The sequence below is a fragment of the Pantherophis guttatus genome, chromosome 1, assembly GCF_059756535.1.
Source record: "Pantherophis guttatus breed Tessera chromosome 1, ASM5975653v1, whole genome shotgun sequence".
Lineage (NCBI taxonomy): Eukaryota > Metazoa > Chordata > Lepidosauria > Squamata > Colubridae > Pantherophis > Pantherophis guttatus.
Genome location: NC_142063.1, coordinates 21915305 through 21935556, shown reverse-complemented (window position 1 = coordinate 21935556; position 20252 = coordinate 21915305). Strand labels below are relative to the sequence as shown.

Below are 20252 nucleotides of genomic sequence, written 5' to 3'. Positions count from 1 at the left end.
GTGAAGATACTAACAATATATCAGTATGCTTCAGCCTAATATCTCAGGAAATAGCCAGGCCTTAAGAACTTTATGAGGGCAAGTGGGATTGGGGACATCCTACTCTCAGGGGACAAGCCCTTTCCCAAGACAGAGAGGTTTGCTTTCTTGGTTTTCCATGATATTTTCAGAACCTTCACCAAATAAAGTAATTGATTCAATTCAATTCATTTAGCATATTCAACGCTTTCTCATATCTTGAATACAGTGTATGAGAAACATGAAGGAAAACTTAATACTATTGAAATGGAAATAAAGCATGACCTACTGGATGTCTAAGGAATAAGCAAACTTATACAAATTGAAATACAGTAGTCCACATTAAATGAGGTCTTATAGAGAGAGATATTCAAAAAAGGCCATAATGAAGTATGTGCTTTGCCCAAAAAAATTCTTTATTGCCATCACGTTGTTCTAAACATGGATATCAGCAGATGAATATTGAAACCAGGTGGACTATGAAACAGAAGGCAGAGAAATGCAACTGAGTGAGGTGCAGAGGGTGGAACAATTTATTATTTATGTTAAATGTATAGATTAAATTTAGAAAATTAAAAAGGGTATAGGTGGCCAATAAAATATGGCCAGAAAACAAATAAACAACATTAAGACAATGAAAGGAACAGGTTCAGCATGTTTAATGAAAAAGCACTGTAAAACCAAATGGGGAAACCCCCAATATTTCAAAGTGAAAAAGATTCAAACTGCTTTCTGAGAAAATTATGAATATAAACATGGAAAGAGAGAGAATTAAAGTCTTGGGCAATAAAGAAGTTGTATAATGACTCAACATGCTGTCCAGTATTAAGCAAGAAAGGACAAAAGAAGGTATCCCCATCAAGTATGTCAGAGTTGGTTGCAGAAATCACTTCCAGAAAGCACACACAGATAACTGATTCAGCAGGATTCATTAACTTCTTTATATACATAACAATTTATGAGTACATGTACAACAGGGGTGGGTTCTAAATTTTTTTACTACCGGTTCTGTGGGCGTGGCTTATTTTGTGGGCGTGGCTTGATGGTCATGTGATAATTCTTTAGGATTTAGCAGAGGTACTGGTCTACCACTATTTATTTTCTTCTTTTCCTCTTCAAAATCGAGGTGCATCTTATACTCCGGTGCATCTTGTAGTCCGGAAAATATGGTAACTTACACCTTGATCACTCTAGGTGATCAAGGTGTAAGTTTGAGCTACTCTAACATCTGGGGCAGTGGGAGCGGTACTACTGGAATCAACCTGGAATTACAGCTGCTGCAGAATACAGAACCTAGATTATTGCACAAATACCTTGCCAGTGCAGAATATCACCAATCTTTAAATTGCTGCATTTGCTTACCACTACTGTATGCTTTCAGGCTCAAATCGAAGGGCTGATTATTAAAGCCCTGTATGACACAGCCCTGGGATAAATCAGGCAATGCTTTGTTAGAACAGAATCTGTATATAGGTTTTGAACATCTAGAGAAGGTCTGTTGAGAGTCATCCTCCTTGTGAGGCTCATAGGGCTACACTTTTATGGACAGGCCTTCTTAGAAGTGGCTCCCATTCTTTGGCATACCTACTTCTAGTGATATGGACAAACAAGCGAAAGCCGTTCAGTTTGAGCTTGCTTTCGTTTCAGTATTCTATTTGTTCCCATATGGCATATTTAATTCCATTGTCACCCACCCAGAGTTCCTTAAGGTGGAATAGAATTGAACATAGGGAAAGGTATCATTGATTTCCAAGTAAAATTGTCAACAAGAACATGACTTTCACCTCTAAAATTCTACCATCCCTTTGCTTGAAGAAGAAAAATCTTAAAAGAATCATCCTTGTGATCTGAAAAAAACAATTGGTACTACTCTGTGGACTCCTGACCAGTGTGTTGCTCATATTATTTAGTCCTCATGGTGAGACAGAGGACCACTTGTTCTCACATGAATGGGGTCCATGAGAAGACGAACAGATTTAGGATCAGGAATCTATTACCATTCCCAGTTCAATTGATTCATTCTCCTTACAGAAGAAAGCATGAAGCTTATTGCCATAGGTTTTGGCACTGGGTGCATTTGCACAAAGAGCCCCCTTTTCCAGTTTTGCTTGAAATGCAGAGTTAAGAGAAATGAAAGAAGCAGCAAAAAGGTTGACTAGAAAAGAAAATAACTGAAAAAAGATCTACTTCGTATTCCGTGCAAAAGAGTGAAGTGAAGAAGTACTATGGCTGCAACAACGAAGAGAAACTGAGAAGATATACACCATATTCTTCCCCCTCCCACCCAATGAAGCAAGCCTCCTGCACAAATACATATAAGACCAAATATAATACCTACATAGATCCCAACCCCATATGTGGTACTGATTATGAAAAACATTAAACGAAAGGGAGGCAGCTATGGTCATTCTCTACTACTGTATGTGCCCTTTTACCTGAAATTGAGCGCTGATGCTAGGTGGCTTCTTCTTCTTATGCAAATGCAGGAGGGATTTTGTGGTTCGGTCATGCAACGTCATGCTCACGATGAGTTTCAAAGACTTTGAGTCCAGTAAATTCTGCAGCCAAGGAATATTTATTTATTGATTAATTAATTATATGCCGCCCATCTCGCTATCAAGCAACTTTGGGCAGCTAAGCCAATATGCCATAGTTATAATTACAATCTCATGAAGTACACAATAATATCCCATGAAGTGCACAATAATACCAGCACTGAAGCTACACCATTTGGTAGGATGAGTGCATTAAATTATGCTTCATTTAGGCTCTTATTTTGTTACCAACCGTAGAAATGGAGACAGATAGGAAATTATGAAGAAGAGTTAAGTGCTCCAAACATTTATGGACTTCATCAGAGCACTTAATTTTGGTTAGATGAATATTTTTCATCCTTCTCCTAGTAGCCAAGAATTTGATTTTCACTTTATACGAAAACAGAGATTCACATGCGTCAGAGCGGCATTCAGCATTTCCCAAAATATGGTGACATACAGTGCATATCTAATTAGTGTGTAATTTACTGTTGCACATTTTTAGCAGAATTCACATAATGTGCACATACTTTGCAAAATGTAAAATAAATGACCCAAAAATGCCCCCCCCCCAATCACCACATATATTGGAACCATAAAACATAAGGAAGCTCACCTTTGGGATGATCTGCTTTTGTTTAATACCTCTGTTCTTCCTGTTAAAATATTAGAAATCATTGGAGTGAAAAAGTATTGTTAAATGTGCAATTCGGTTAGTTCAGCAAAGCCACATCTTTCAAATTAAACCAAGCAAAGCAGACAAGAACAAAATGATGGCTAAGCAGTTCTACAGAGATGGTGGAACTAAGCTACAATGGGAATACTGATGTGAGACATAAAATCTTTGAGTTAATTCTATGCTGCCAATCCCTGAGATTTTTTGTTAAGCACTGAGGGTGAGCTAATGGGGGAGGGGGGGTGGGAGCCAGCCTTAAAAAAAAAGCACAAAGCCATGGATTAGTGTTTCTCAACCTTGGCCGCTTGAAGATGTGTGGACTTCAACATGGCTGGCTGTGGAATTCTGGGAGTTGACGTCCACACATCTTCAAGCGGCCAAGGTTGAGAAACACTGAATTAGCTTATCCTGTGACAGAGCAGGACTCTGTATTCTTCCGTGAATCTAAAAAATTTTAGACTTTAAATTTAGCTTTTAAATTTTAAAATCAAAGGATTTTTAAAAAGCTATCCTTCAAAATAATGGTTCCTGCCAAATAACCTCTGATATCAACAAAAGCTGACACTTAAACAAGACAGGAGATGTAGGGACTATCTTCTGTTCAAATATATCTGACTAGTCTCTCACATGGATATGCTTCCAAGGATACCATTTGAATAATTTATATTTAAAAACTATTGCAAGAGGTTCTAGATAATCATTTTCCAACTTGAAGCTGTTCAACCCCTGACATTCTAGATGAAAATAATCTTCCTAAAACTGAGAAAACTACTGGCGGTCAAAAGGAGGCAATACTAGGCTAGTAGATGAATAGTCTGACTAAAAACAAGGAAGCTTCATGTCTTCCTGTCTGCCTAAATTCAGAGGACATTTGATGAAAGCATCCACCACTAGTCTACTGTGAAGCTGTCTTTTGGAAACCACAGAAAAATAGCAGTCCCAGCTCTGCCTCTTGCCGTGGGACTGAAGAACTAAAAGAAATAAGAGGGACGCCTTTAACAAAAGGATTAAGGCTCTTTTTCTGTGCTATAACTTGCCTTAAAAATTACTTGATGTAAAAGGGCTATACATTTTTAAAATAAAAAATATGATGTGAAATAATGACAAGATAACTAAGTTGTGATAAGAAAATTCTTCTTTAAATCACAATGCAAAGAGGCTCCTCTTTCTAAACTCTCCTTGGCCTGTTTTACAGGCAGTCCTCTTTTACCAACGGATTAGTTTAGTGACCATTCACAGTTACCTATGACAATGATGACAAAGTAACTTTGGCGATCAATCCTTGCATTTACAACCTCCACAGGTCTGTAAAGCAAAGGAAAGCTTAAGTTGTTTCACTTAATAACCGTTTCACTTAATGAAAAAGTTGCTGGTTCATTGTGTTTGTTAAATGAGGATTACCTGTAGAGGACTCAGAAAGATAAAGGTTTTCACTTGGATATATCCAAAATCTAAAATAGGAAAAACCTGAATACTCTTCTGCAACACAGAAAAGACCTTTTTGTCTTTTTCTGAAACACGGTTGAGAGAATCTAGCTATGCTTTTCACGCTCTCCGCGTTGGAAATTCTTGGGGAAGGGAGGAGGGTTATGTTTATAAAGAACTTACTGAAATTGGTAAATTTTTGAATACATAAATGCCAAAAGACAGAATATGCAGTTTTTATATGTACCACCAACTGAGAAATCTACTACAGCACTTCTGCATTTCCTGCACATGAAATAGAGCCAAATTCTGCAAGACTGAGAGGAAAGAACCTCAGTAATTTCCACAAAATGCGAGCTTAAGATTTGCACACGTTTGCTTATGCACTCTGCACCAGACCACTCTGCAAAGCTAGAAAAACTGAGCTTCCCCCCCTCCTCCTCCCACCTGCCCCACAACATCCTTTTTCCACAAACTCACAGGAAATGGCAACGGGGTTGCTGGTACCGGCTGAGTGACTGCAGGAGCCTGCGGGGATCTTCACCCTGCCACGGCAGGCCCTTTATACTCCTAACTATTTGCTCATGCAAGTCCCTAAGACGTGATGGACACACACCCAAAACAAGGCAGACACAAGACATATGAACACACATAAAGAGAGAGGTGTGAAAGAGAAGCACCAGGAATTAAACAAAGGAGTCTCTATCCCGCTATTGTCATATGTGCTCTGAGAATGACAAACAAGAGGTTTTTCTCCTGAGGTGACCTTATCTTAAAACTTGAATCATCTTGAATATAAAAAAAAGATGAATACCTAGATTTTGGTAACATATGATAGAATATGACAAAGATTGCTATTTTGGAGATGTCTCCAAAGCTGTTCACATTTTGGACTGTGGGAGATGATTTTATCCGTTTCAATGAAGTAGTATTCACAGCAGGCCATTGCCTAGCTATCAATGTATTTTACATCAGAGACTATGCCAAATAAGATTGGGTGTCAACCTTCAGATAAATAAATAATGATTTGGTGATTTATTTATTCACTTGGCATGGTATTTTTAGACATGTTTTATGATCCAGTGGTTGAAAGGTGCACGAATTCCCCACAGAATATACCCCGCAGATAAAAATACACTCTCTGACTGAACTGTGAATATTGAAACTATATTGAAACTATTTGAACAATCCAGATAGATTGTTCTGTGCCAGAAAAAAAAAGCAAGTTTAATTCAGGTTTCTAGTTTTCTAATGCACGTACGTGTTCTCTGAGTAAGATTGCACACAAATTGCAAATGAATTCTGCTCCATGTTTAGTTCCTACAGTCAGCCTGGAAAGTGCCCCAATAAATGAGTGATTATCAGCCTTCCAATCATGCAGCATGCTTGTGGACAGCTTTATTCAACACAAAAACTTACCTTTGCCACTCTCCAGAGAGGCAGAAATTAATAACAAAGAAAACCAAGAAAGGAAGCCAAGGAAAAAAGAAAGAGAAAAAAAAGGTGACAGAAATGTAAAAAAGGTCATTCCTGGGCAGAGGAACAGTCTTCATTCTTCTGAAACACACTTCTTTCCACTTCTTGTAAGCGGCCCCGTTCCTCCTCTACGTATTTTCAATTTAAAGTACAATTACAGCATTCCACTTCAGCGTTAAAAAAAGGAATACAGGTAGTCCTCGACCTACAACAGTTCATTTAGTGACCGTGTAAAGTTACAAAGGCACTGAAAAGTGACTTATGACCATTTTTCATACTTATGGCCACTGCAGCCATCCCCATGGTCATGTCATCAAAATTCAGCCACTTAGCAAGTGTCTCATATTTATCACGGTCGCAGTGCCCCGGGGTCATGTGATCACCTTTTGTAACCTTCTGACAAGCAAAGTCAATGGGGAAGCCAGAGTCACTTGAACAACTGCGGTGATTTACTTAGCAACTGTGGCTAGAAAGGTCATAAAACGGGGCAAAACTCACTTAACGAATGTCTCACTTTGCAACAGAAATTTGGGGCTCAATTGTGGTGGTAACTTGAGGAACTACCTGTAGCTCCATTATCTCTGCAATATTTTGAGTTGCCTAAGAACACCCCAACGGTGCGTTTCAGTGACTTCTGGAATGAAGTTGGAGAAGAAGACAGTGACTTTTTTAAATCCCTGGTTTTCTGAACCAGGTCATTCTCAGGTCTGTCTGCCCAGGATCGTGCTTCTCTTGCCACAGTGGCAAGCTCCTCCTCCACCTTTACCCACTTACTTCTTGCTTTCATATGAAGCAATGATGTCTTCAAAAGCGTTTATATCAAATTCCTCAGAGCAATCAAATGAGAAATCAAGTACTGAACAGCTGCAAAAAGGGGAACATGCAACGATGCTCAATCAACCAAGTAATAAAGCAGGCAGAAAGGCAAAGCTTCAGGCTAAGTTGGTCAGACGTACCCTCACCCACCCAAGTTTTATCTTCTTATGAGCCTTCCCCAAGGAAAACAACAACAACAAGCAACTGTGCTTTGGTATGCCAGGGAACTGATGATCATCATCAGGAAAGTCACAGCATACCAAAAGGAAATAAAAGTATCAGGAAGAATCAATTAATGTTCTCTTGTTAATGTTTCTGGTATTTGGTATCCCATGACTACAAACTTTAACTGATGAATTTATATATATGGATTTTTAATAGGGTAAAACGATTTCCCTTAAAACTGCCAATAGGTACTGTGTTTCCCTGAAAATAAGACCGGGTCTTATATTAATTTTTGCTCCAAAAGACGCATTAGGGCTTATTTTCTAGTTGTCTTATTTTGGGGGAAATATGGTACTAAATGCATCCATCTGACTGACAATTTTAACTGGGGCTTTATTTTTGGAGTAGGGCTTATATTACAAGCATGCTGAAAAATCATACAAGGGCTTATTTTCCGGTTGGGTCTTATTTTGGGGAAAACAAGGAATATCGCATCTATGCATTGTCTACAACCTAAAGAGTATTATTTATTCAAATCACACACACACACACACTTAATTATCAATTTAAAATTCATCTCAATCATTATTTTTAACTGCCATAATGCTAAGATACATGAAAATTCTAGTCCGCTAACAACTTATGCTAAATGTTGCTATTACACAACACTTCAATCAGAAAAGGCCATGGGTATCTGTTTGTACGGGCTTCCAACTCTAAACAGAATTAAAAGGGAAGTCTGTCGTTCCAAAGGTGAGCTCTTTAAAAAAATACAGTGCCAACCTAGAACCTTGGTGCCTCTCCAAGTAGCTGAAATTGTGGTATTCGTACTGCAAAGATGTCCAGAGGGGTTGGAATCCATTATCTTTAGCCAAGTTAATTACCAAATTTTAGCATATTAATTGGAGTGGTGATATGAGCAGGGATGGGAACTGTGGATTTCAGTCAGACCCAACTTCCACCCAAAATTCAAGTACTGGTGGGAAAGAAAACTTGAGAATGTAAAAATAGCTGGGTTCTATCAAGCAACAGGCAACATTTTCTCTCTCTAGTGTTTTTGCTTGCAACTAGTATTTGGCAGTCCCAGCCTGGAGGTACCATGAGGACGCAAGACAATCGGACATGATAGACTTGTCCTCCATGAATTCGTCCAACCCTTTTAAATCATTCAAGTTACTTGTCAGGCCTGGAAGCCATCTTTTGTATTAAGCCTTCAGACCTGCCATGTTTCCTACTGTGGGAAACTGGGAGGGGGGATTGTATGGAGCATGGGTGATATTTTATTTTATTTTATTTATTTATTTTATTTTTGAATTTGTATACCGCCCTTCTCCCTGAGGACTCAGGGCGGTGAACAGCCAAATAAAAACATCAAATACAAATATTAAAATACAGTTAAAAATGTATATAAATTTGGCCCCATTAATTAAAACAATAAACAAAACAATTAAAAACACTTAAAAAGAATTAGGCCAGCCCGGCTTGTTGGAAAAGGAAGGTTTTAAGGGCACGGCGGAAGGCACTATATACTGATATATAGTTATAATAACATTTCTTTCTCAAGAAGTCAAAGATAACTTGCCCTGCACCTGGAAGGCTGGAACTGAGAGGCATCTCCAGTAGGAACAATGCTTGATTGGACCATGTGATGGACTTGTGGATGTTGGGCAGGGACTTGAACTTTTCCTTGGATGGGAAAAACCTGGAAACTTTCAGATTCGGGTTTTCCCAGATGTGCCGATATGACATCTCTAATAAAACGTAACTTTGAGGAAACTCAAGCCTTGGAGTTTTATTTCATTGGGGGTGTTACTTGGAACTCTGACATTACTACTGCCACGATGTCTTATGGCAATTAATTCCATAGGTTACTGACTCATGATGTCAAGAAATGTTTTCTAAATCTGCTTCCTATCAGCTTTAATACCCTACAGTCCTATTTTTCTGAGAGAAAGAAAAGTTGTTCCTTGCTTTCTCCTTGTCATGTATGATTTTATTTACCACGATCGTGTTTCTCCTCACTTGCCTTTTTTTTGGAGTTACAATTCATAACAGGTTAGTCTTTTCCCCCCAGATTTTTGAACCCCGAGTCATTCTAATAACTCTTTTCTTCTCAATTTTCATTCTTATATTCTTCTTCAAATATAAAAGTAGTGTTCCAGATGGAGACATCGCATATTTACAAAGAGAACTTTCAATACTGATTGAAAATAAACTTCTTGAGGAACCTAGCATGGCATTTGTCTTTTTCACTGCTATCATACATTAAGAGAAAAAAAACACACATGTGAATTCAAAGTGTTTACTGTACAATATAGTGAAATTAATTTCTCTCTTTAAACTACAGAGGCCAACTGTGTAGGATTTAGATAGGATTACCGAAATAAGAAGCTCTGAAAATGGGAAAGAAACCAAAATTTGACAAAGAACTAGTAGTAAAGATATCAAGTTACTTTTGCAACGCACTGATTTCCTCATCATACTGAATTCCTCATAAGAGCTCTTCAGTCCCTTGTGAGAAGCAGAGAATTTTTATCATTTACCATCTCTCTTCATGTTTTTTCCAGAGGGATTGCAAATTTATCTATAGTTGTATAAATTGTGTAGGTTAAATACAAAAACAAACATTCTAGGGGCTATTTTGGTAAAACAAAAAACAAGATGAGAAACCAGTGCAGTACAAAGAATTGTCCTTTGTCAAAAGAAATCGGGACAAGGGTAGAAATGTAACAATAATAATAAAACCCAATTAAATGTGCTTCTTACCGATAAACTCTTTCATTTGGGGTGTTGCTCTGTTGCAGTTCCCCAAGTGGGATCCTGGGTCCATGGCGTATTACCCCTAGGGGAAAGTGGGGGAAAATCTATATTGGCATAACCGCTGTAGCTTTTGCCAAGTTTCACCAACAATGTTACTTTTTTATAAATGGGATTCTTTGAGCGGCCGTCTTGACCTAGATCCTGCATGTGTCAAAGCTAATTCAAAATCTTTTAGAGCTTAAAAGACTGGCACCAGTATTACTGCATATTAAATAACTTAAAATGATTCCCAGTCATTCCTCAGTTCTTGAGGCTGATTCAGCAAAATCTGAAACCAAAAACCAGGAAAATAATGAAGAGGAAACAGAATAATGGGGATACCCAGGCGATCATTTGAACAAGTTGCAGGTAAATAAGCAGCTTTTTTATATAATGGTCTCAAAATGTGAATAAGTAGTAAGCTGTTTATATGGCTGGTTTGCATATTAAATGCCACTTGTTTAAAAAGGAGCTTGACACAGAATACCCTAGTTCTTTCTCCTCCCATTTTTTCCAAAGCAATCACCCAGTGGAATAGGTTGGGCTCAGGGAGAGGGTGGTGTCAGATGCATAATCATGATGCAATGGATGACAGGATTGCTTTGGCAAAGGCTGCATCTCATTCTGCCCAAAAGTCCATCTTGAAATACTTAGCAAAACTGAAAGTCTACAGTGCAACCCATCGTAACTGCTTTAAGGTAACATGCTTCAGAAGAGAAGTTAAATTACCAATTGCCCCAACAGATTGTCATCTAATAGGCAATGGCTGCTTTGTAGTTTCTAATAAGGCCACACTGTTGCAGTGGTTCATGTGGAATATTGTGGAAGGTAATTTATCTTTGCACGAACTATCAAATATAGAAAGAGATGAGGATAGTTTTAGAATGGAGTCACCAGTGCAATAGAAAGATGACACCAATATGCACTTGGAAAGAAATGAAAAGACGAGTTGCTCTTTGGAAAGATAAGTAAAGAAATTCTCTAAGGTCTCATAGTGGACCAGTGAGATTGTCTTCAATGAAAGTAATGTCAGTCTGGATAGCCATTGACTCCTCTGAAGACTAACAATAACCTCTGGGTTAATAACAGAGATGGAAGAGATTGAAAAAGATTCAGCAAACCTGTAAAACTTTTAAATAAAGAATGTGAAAAACTGAGATACCTCCAATGGGACAATGATTGAACTAAATAAGCAAGAAGGTAGATATGGAGCAAAAAAAAAAAAATCCAAATGTGGTCATTTAAATGTAATAAAAAAGCTAGGACATTACAAGTGTTCAAATCCTCACAATGTTGAACTGGTGAGAATGGAGAGGATAAAGAGAAACAAGTGCCACTCTTTAGCTTACAAAAACAGTGTGGTGACTCCAGGAGTTATTTACCATACACAGTTATGGTCTTTGGGGGAAAAGAAATGTGCTCTGTGTTGGCTGCCGTTGAGAATCTAACCTCCTTCTGTTCTCCAATGTGAAGTAAGAGAACAAAAGAAGATATGGGGAGGGGGCTTGGGATTGTAGGAATGAGGTACAGTGGAGATTTAATACGATCACGATGCTCTCTGGATAAGGAATGACATTGCTTGCCTTGATGAAGAGTCTAGGATTTCAACCTGAATCCTTAGCAGTCTCTTCTTGAAACTTGCAAGCTCAAGAATTCAAAGAGTTCAGGAGGGGAGATATATGCAATAGCCCTCAAAGAGATCATTGACTGCAGATGGAAGTATCCACAAATAATTGTGTGTCTATAGCTTGACCCTCCAAATCCCCTAAATTACCCCCAGTTATAGCAGAAGCAGAGTACCAGCTACCCAAATCACACCTTGATATATTTGTCTGAAATGATATAGAGTTTATAGAGGGGGTTCGACTAGAAGACCTCTAAGGTCCCTAACTTTATTATTCTGTTGTTCTATTATCCATAACAGCAACTGAGCAATTGAAATTTGCAAGTTAACTTGCAAAATATCATCCTGACCTTCAAAGTTTACTCTAAAATAGAGGACCCCAATCCCTGATCTGTGGCCTTGTGCCGGGCTGCAGTTTGTTGGGAACCAGGCTATGCAAGCGGTGGGTGAGCAGAGAAGCTGCATTCGTGCGCACACGAAGCCATCCCCTCTCCTCCCTGCTTCCCCCAGTGGTCCACAGAGTCAGAAAGGTTGGGGACTGACTGCTGCTCTAAAGGAACATTCACAGGTGTAAAGAATGGTTCCTTTCTCCCTGCTTAATAAAAGCTTTGCAGTGAGGGCAGGACTTCACCCACCTAAACTTCTCTAAAGCACAACAAACAAAAGATACGCCCATCTGATGGAGGAGATTTTTCACACACTTTTGGAATTTGTGGAACTGGCCCTTCAAGGTCATTTCAACAACTATAGAGGAGGAGGAGGAAGGAGCATTAGGGATGTTCGGCACCTTGAGTTATTTATAACAAATAATAAAGGTGGGATAAGAAACAAACAAATAAATTGCTCATCGCGAGGTTAAATAAATGAAAAGAACCCATAGAGGGGTTTCTCCCCCATCATGAAACAAAAACCATACCGACAGGAGAAGACAAGAAAATGATCAATAAAAGGATGAAAATGATGAAAAAGGTTTTGAGCAAAGTTCAAAAAAATTTTCTGGGAAAAAAAGCACACATTTCAGCAAATTGTTATCACAGTTGCTTAAAATAACTGAGGGATCAGCAAGAGTCACATCCATAGATGCAATGAAAGCAGGAGGCATGGCTTATAAGCTCTGAAAGTTTCCAAATGAACCTGCACAAATATCCATCAGTGAGAATCGCAGAAACCACAATGAAGAAACTGGTTTGTTAGTTCCTCTTTGGATTATTGTTTGTTCACAAAGACTCTTAAGCAGTGACAAGAGGCATAAAGGAGGACATTTATAATTAATTTAAATGCATTTATTTGCTTTTGAAAATCAAAAGTGACCCTTAATTGGCTTTCAATAATCAGAAATACAAATTTAAAATTATTTAACAAATTTAAAATAGATAACATCAGCAGTATTACATGACGCAGATAAGTATAAACTACTACATAAATATCACGTTTAAAACAATTCTCTGGGCAGATTGTGTGAAAGTTATGAACCCACCTTATTCCAAATTCAACTAACTTATATTCATCCTAGCATTGCTTCCATCTTTTCAGATAATTAAGCAGCACAGGTCTGTCATCATCTCCCATCTGAGTTTGTTTTAAATGGAATTGCTGAGGAATTAATCTGGATTACACTCCCTGAAGACCAAAAGTCTTCTATACTCTTAAACTGGTAGATGTCGATATTTTGATTACTTCTGCTGCGCTCATGCTTACCTGCTGTTTTCTCAGCTCTTTGGCGACCCGCTTCTGCAAAAACAGCCATGGCATGGATTGCTGCACGGAGGATAGCCCACCGGAAAACAGCCACTGGATCCATTCCAATCAGCTCCCGAACATAAGTGCTGTCACTGCTCCGCAGCAAGGCAACAATATCTGGCCGCATATAATCCATGTTCTTTTCACGGAAATCCTATAAGGAAGAATGGTCATGGAAGCCAAGGCACATAGCAAAGATTATGCTCAAGGGATAGGTGGATTTAACCACAACTCTGCATATCTTCCTTCCCTTCTTTACTGTGCTAAAGGTTGAGGTCTTCGAGACATGCTTGGCAGCAGGTTCACCGCTGGAAATCAGTACCATAAAATATGCTTTGGAATGTCCACATTCATTTGAATTCCATTTCTATTACATAAATACTGATGACTGGGCAATGGCAATGGATTCTCTGTGTCCTTATTAAAGTGAATAGCTGTTCAACATTGGAAAGAAAAACCTATCACCTCAATCACTCATTGGAGACCTGGTGTTCCTGTGACTCATGACTGGATTGCTTACAGACATAAATTATGTACGAATGATAAAGAAAAACTATCATTTTTATTGAAACTCTTGTAAAAGTGCCATTCCAAACTGACAAGATCAGATATTTTTTTTAAAGGATGGGTTTTGGCCTGTTTCAACTAGCAAGGATCTTCTTATGACAACCAGACTTTTTTTTCCTAATTAAGCCACAAGCAATTCCTTGACATTCTGCACCTGGAATCACATTCCGATTACCTTTATCTGATATTTCACTTTGCCAGCAAAGTGTTGAATGATGAAAGCAGGTTCCAATACAGGAGTTCCAATGAAGAACTTGCTGTCCTCGTGCTGCTGTTTGAACTTTGCAAGAAGCGTCTCGCTAGTGGCATGCGGAAAACTGCAAGCAGCAAAAGAGGAAGCCACAGGCAGAAGAAATTATTGTTATCAGTAGAGCTTAAACTTGGCAAACTGGGGAGGGGATGATATCAGAAGTTCCCAAATATAGAAAGGAATTCTGCAGCTGTATTCCATTCACATTTACTGATATTCTTTAATAAGCAGTTTTTATTACATCATTGTTGTTACGTCTTTAGAAGTATTAGTCATTTTTCCTAAGAATTTTTATAAATGGAGAGGACTTAGTTAAAAATAATAATTAAACTTTTTCCTAGTTTCTGCTTTCTTCCCAGACTAAAAATTTAGAAAATTCTATATCCCAGCAATTCGCAACCTATTGGAAGATTCTAAATTCTACTGAATTCATGTACAGTTCTTTAACTGTCATGTCATGGTAGCTTTGCATTTTTATTTGGTAAGTATAATTGTAAAATAAAGGCTATTCCTTCCTTCTTTAATTGCTCCTGGTTGCATAAATTCACCCTCCACGATTAATGGGAAGGGGACTTTGTGCCTTCCCTGATCAGACGCCTATCTCCCTAATTTCACAAATCATACATTTTAAAAGTTCAGTAGCAAATCCTGGGCCCTATCAATGTCCACTTGTTCATCTTTACTAGAAGATATAGTGCAAAAAAATCCCAAACCCCACCACTTAATAAATCCAGTATAATTAATAATAGAATCATCATTTTGGAAAGTCCTCTAGTCCCACTTACAAGTCTCCTTTCCTTTACATGCTTCAATAAATATTTAACTTATATTTCTGCTCCTGATACTTTATGACTCTTTTTCCCAAGACTGTTCTGTTCCAAATTATTTAATATTTAGTTTTGGGGAAATATATGCCTACATGTGCTTTACTTCCTGTTACTTTCATATCCCTTTTATTTTATATAAGGCTTATTAAGCTGTAAATTTGTGGAGGCTGCATTTTCTCCAATCTTCCCTCCCTTCCAACTTCACATTTATTTAGGCAATATCAGCATACTTTGTTTTCATATTTATTGTAGATTTTCTCCTAGTCCCACAGCTAGCTATACTTACTTGCTTTCTTCATCTAGTAGGTAGAACAGACCAGTCGGTTTCTTGCCAATTAAATGGATGCAGGCCACGTTGTCTGTATAGTCAATGTTGTGCCATGCAATCCCTTCACTCTGATACTCCTCCTGCAATAAGTAAATGCTGGAATTCAGGCATTTCATTATCTCTCATACTATTACCTCTTTACCTCTCGTAATATTAGAACTTGGGGGGGTCATCTGACTGGCAGTTGAGGACAGAAAAACAAACGAACTCTTTGTGTACCACATGGTTTAGGGAATATCGTAAGGTGACAACCATCTGTTTAAGTGGCTTTCTTGGAGGAGAAAGAAGTATCTTACTGGCTACTGTGGATGAACAAAATCTCTAGGGCTGTCACTTTATTCTGGTTCTGAGTTTCTCAAACTTATCTGCTCATTATAAAGAAAAAAACCAGAATGTGAATTAAATGGACCAGAGAGCTCTTATAATCTTAAAGCAAGAATATCTCCCCTTCCAAATCAAGATCTTCGCTAAGAAAGGTACATGTCACCAATTACAAACATAACAATGGCTTTCTTGTAAATGACCATTTTGAGAAACAATTAGACAACTCATGAATCCCTGGGTCATGGTTTCAGAGATATTTCATTACCAGATTCCTCAGTGCCTTCAGCAATGGCAGAGCTTCTAATGTACTTAATGTATTTGAACGTACTTGAGAAGTTCTTGAAAAGCTTTATAGAGAGATGTATCTGCCTTGAAAGCAGCCCATGTTGCACAGTCAAACATTAGCAACTGACTATAAAAAAAACATTTTATGGAATGCGGTGGCTCAGTGGCTAAGATGCTGAGCTTGTCAATCGAAAGGTTGGCAGTTTAGCGGTTCGAATCCCTAGTGCCACATAATGGGGTGAGCTCCCATTATTTGTCCCAGCTTTTGCCAACCTAGCAGTTTGAAAGCACATAAAAAATGCAAGTAGAAAAATAGGGACCACCTTTGGTGGGAAGGTAACAGCATTCCGTGCAGCTTTGGCATTTAGTCATGCTGGCTACATGACCACAGAGACGTTTTCAGACAGCACCGCCTCCTAGAGTCGGGAATGACTAGCACATATATGCAAGGGGAACCTTTACCTTTATAAAAAACGTTTTAGAATGTTTTGTATTGTGCCATAAAATGCTTTATGATAACATAAATTTGATTGCAATAAATTTTTATGTTAGAAGTTTTATTTTGGAAAGTAATTTATAAACACTATACCTGAGTAGAAAAAGTAAAACATAGAGGTTTTCAAACTGAAATCTGTCAGCAAGATCTCAAATCCCAAATCAATATTTCTGTCATTCAACCTGTTTTTATACATATTACCCTTGCTGTAAAGTTTTTTTTAAAAAACCATTTTTAATCTGCAAAATAAAGAGCACGAACCCTTCTGTTTCTTCCATTGCTTACCTGTTCAAGCTTGAAAATATGTTGATTGAAGTAATACTGCAACTGCTCATTTGCATAGTTTATGCAGAACTGTTCAAAACTGTTTGTTTTGAAGTCTTCAAAACCAAAGATATCGAGTACCCCAATGGACAAGCACTATGCATGGGAAGGAATGGGAACAGAATCAGGAGAATTGCATGACTATATATTGATGTGGTCAAAACTGAATATACTGTAAGTGGTCCATTCTCAAAATCAGACCCTCCCTATCCATTTAAAAAAATAGCCAGGTGACAGGCAGTTCCACAACTCAGAAGCAAGAATCATCTGTTTCCTGGAAGCATACCGTAACAGACTCTTCCATATCCTTCTTGTTGAGAAGTGCATGGTTAATTCGCAGAACGATCCAGTCAAAGAGAGCACTGTACAAAGACTTAGCCATAGAATCACGAGCTGTGACAGCCTGCAAATTAAAAGCACCAAGAAAGCTCCATTATCACTTTGTTTTTCTCATTTATTTATTTGTTGGGTTTGTTCAATTTCTATGGCCGCCCATCTCAGTCAATGACTCTGGGAGGCTTACAATCCAAAACAATACTTTACAATTAAAAATATTAAAAACATTTTAAAACAATAAAAACAATAGCTAGGAAATGAGGCCATGGACACATTCATCACCCTAGGCTCAGGAATAAGCCAGGTTTTTAGGGCTTTATGAAACTCTAGCATAGTTGTGGTCATTCTGATTTCCGAAGGGAGGCTGTTCCATAGATCAGGGGTCAGTATGGAAAAAACTCATCTTCGGATCCTTGTCAGCCAACATTCTTTGGCTGATGGGATCTGCAGCATGCCCATTCTGCTTGATCTAGTTGGAAGGGCAGAGCTTCTTGAAAAAAAGTGATCCTTCAGATAACCCGTATTGTTCTTGAGCCTTTCTGAGGGACATGAAAAACTGAAAAAAAAATCTCTAAACATAGCTGGTATTTTTACTCATTGGTTTCCAAGGAATCATCACCATATTTATATTTTCCATTTTATGCCCCCTGATTCCAATTATGCCTCTCATAATTGCAAAAACCATACCATCTTTTAAGTATAAGCAAAAAAAAAAAAAGACTGTAGAGGGCAGACAGCTGATGGGAAACCCATTACTTTAAAAAAAAAAAAAAGCTACCTAAGCGATATCGTCTGGCGACTGGAAATTTGTATTTTGACGCTGTAATATAGATTTGTTTTCTTTTGGTGTTACTGGATTTTAATAGCTTTATTGCTTCTTGACTGTACACTCTCAGAATTGTTGCAAGATATCCTATAAATATTATATATGAAAAAACAAAGTTGCCCTTGAATTTGAGCCATCTGTAATTTTATTTTATTTTATTTTATAAAAATCTTACTAACCCCAATCTACCATTAGGAACTTACCTCATTGAGGCTATATGGAAGGATCAGTTTATCATTCACTGTCACAGTTTTTCTTTTTGTCAACACTTCCACTAAGGTTTCACGTTTCACCTGAGAAGAAGACGAGCTGAAATTAACAACCTGACATGGAAATACAGGATGAAAATGATCTGTAATAATGTGTAATTTTGATAATCAAAATTCCAGTAGGGTCTACTTATCCAGTTCCTATAAAGTTGCTGCAGAAAATGGAGAATCTTCCCCATTGGTTTTAATCTTAAACTTTGAAGCAAGATAGTGCAAGTGACAAAATATAAATATAAAATCTCCCTTTTAAAAGGGATATTTGATAATGCAACAGATTTTGTATTACAAAACATCTCACTTGTAATTGTGTAACATCTCTTTTATAACTTTCCATTAGCACACCAGCATTAGCATGCAAATATAACTTTTTTATTGTTTTCCATTCATTTCCTAATAGCCTTAATTCACATGCTTGGTCTGCCATATACCCTGAAATAGGATTGGATTGGATCATGACTACTTAAGAGTTTACCTTTTCTTGTATATCAATGTTCAAATTGCATTCAATCCTGCTCCAAATGCATTCACAGACCAAGATTTCATGTATCTGTTTGGATCAGGGTCCAATAATAGCAACCATTTCATGAAATATCCTCTCCAAGGAGTACTATTTAGGTTTAGCACTTCCGACTTTTTTGAAGGCAGGGAAGTTAACAGTGCACATTTTTTCTTCCCTGCTCAGATATCTATTTAGCTTAAACATTTGCTTGATTTTTAAATTTTAAAACATAAGTTGCTTCAAGTTTATCAATACAGAAACAAAATATATATTTTACCTATTCAGTATACAGTGCTACCTTGGCACTCATCATTAATTGGTTTCCAGGAGGCGTGATGAATACAAAAAATTATGAGTACCAAACAAATTTTTCCCATAAGGAATAATGTTGTGAGTCACAAGGCAGCAGACACTGACAAATTCTAGCTTGTGCATTGAGTACCAAACAAATGATGAGTACTGAGACAAAATGTTGACATCAAAATGCACTGAGTACCAAATTCGATGAGTTTCAAAGCAGTTGAGTACCAAGGTACCACTGTATTCTTATATGCATTTTTTCAATGCTATTTAAAAGGGTTAACGTTAATTATCTTTTTTTGTACCCAATGATCAGAGGTGTCTTCTTTGCCCAAGACAATAATCACGTAGAAAGATGTGAGGTACCTTCAGAAGCTGTGAGAGAATGTCTAGCACTTCAGGTGGTCCCACTTCCAGCCCCTCATCTCGCCCTGCTGCTTTTTTCTTGTAAGTAACATTTCCCAGGTAGAGAATAGCAGAAAGCACTGAAAAAATTCTGTGAAAGTGAAAAGCAGGATAGTGTATTTTTCAGATGAAGAATCTGCTTACTGAGTGTCATATACATTTGTCCATTGGCGTGTGATAAGAATGTACATTTATTTAAGCATGAGTTAATACTATGAATCTTTAACATAATTTTCTGCCTTTCAATTAGTTTCATATAGCTTTGTTCACACATTAATGGAAAATGGCATCACATGGTGTATCCTTCTGTGCGTGTCTGAAAACTGAAAGGAGACAGCTGAAGTATAGCTTACTGTTTCTTTGTTGCTGGAAGAAAACCAACCATTTCCATGGCTTGCTTTAACCGTTCAAAATCATGCTGGAGGTCTTCTCCATCTTCAATTTTCAAGTTATGCTGTGAATAAATCCAAACTTGCAAGTATAAGTAGGAATATCTACTACCGACAAAATTTACCACAATTGTCCTTTTGACTGCAGCTATAGAAGTCTGGAAGGGCTAATAAAGAAACAGATTCTCAGTTGCTAGAAGAGGACCAAGTAGAAGTACCATTAACAGAAGACTTAGCCTGTGTCATGAAAAGCAGAGTATAATGTCAAATATAATAGAACTAAGTAGAACTTGCGCATTCTAAAAACTTTTTCAAGAGCAAAAAAGTACCATATGTCAGATGGTGAGAGAGAGACCTAGCACAACTGTTCTTCCCTTACAAACCATTCATTAGAGCATAAGGCCCTCCCCCCACCGTTAAATCAGCGATAGGTTAATCTAGTTCAACATTTTGTTTCATGAAGTTAGTAATCTCAAAAATCTTGGTTTACTTTTCTGTGTAAATAAATAAAATTAATTTCAGAAAGATTTAGTATATTCTTTAGTATATATTTA

The 20252-nt window shown here is 37.7% G+C and overlaps 1 protein-coding gene across 13 annotated transcripts in view; it reads right to left on the bottom strand.

Annotated features, from left to right (window-relative positions):
• Positions 1-20252, bottom strand: part of MYO9B (myosin IXB) — a 72958-nt gene that overhangs the window by 31720 nt on the left and 20986 nt on the right. For 5 of the 13 annotated variants that reach the window (XM_034437614.3, XM_034437610.3, XM_087894482.1 and 2 more), the window contains exons 6-17: positions 19663-19763; positions 19271-19400; positions 18040-18129; positions 16961-17077; positions 16636-16770; positions 15204-15325; positions 14016-14157; positions 13232-13427; positions 9877-9952; positions 5134-5247; positions 3169-3208; positions 2454-2576 (exon numbers count right to left, since the gene is read on the bottom strand). In XM_034437614.3, coding sequence (XP_034293505.1) covers positions 2454-2576; positions 3169-3208; positions 5134-5247; positions 9877-9952; positions 13232-13427; positions 14016-14157; positions 15204-15325; positions 16636-16770; positions 16961-17077; positions 18040-18129; positions 19271-19400; positions 19663-19763 — 1386 coding nt within the window. Of the gene's footprint in view, positions 1-2453; positions 2577-3168; positions 3209-5133; positions 5248-6903; positions 6994-9876; positions 9953-13231; positions 13428-14015; positions 14158-15203; positions 15326-16635; positions 16771-16960; positions 17078-18039; positions 18130-19270; positions 19401-19662; positions 19764-20252 lie in introns of all 13 variants that reach the window. The other 8 variants (XM_087894485.1, XM_034437613.3, XM_087894486.1 and 5 more) reach the window with 2 other exon arrangements.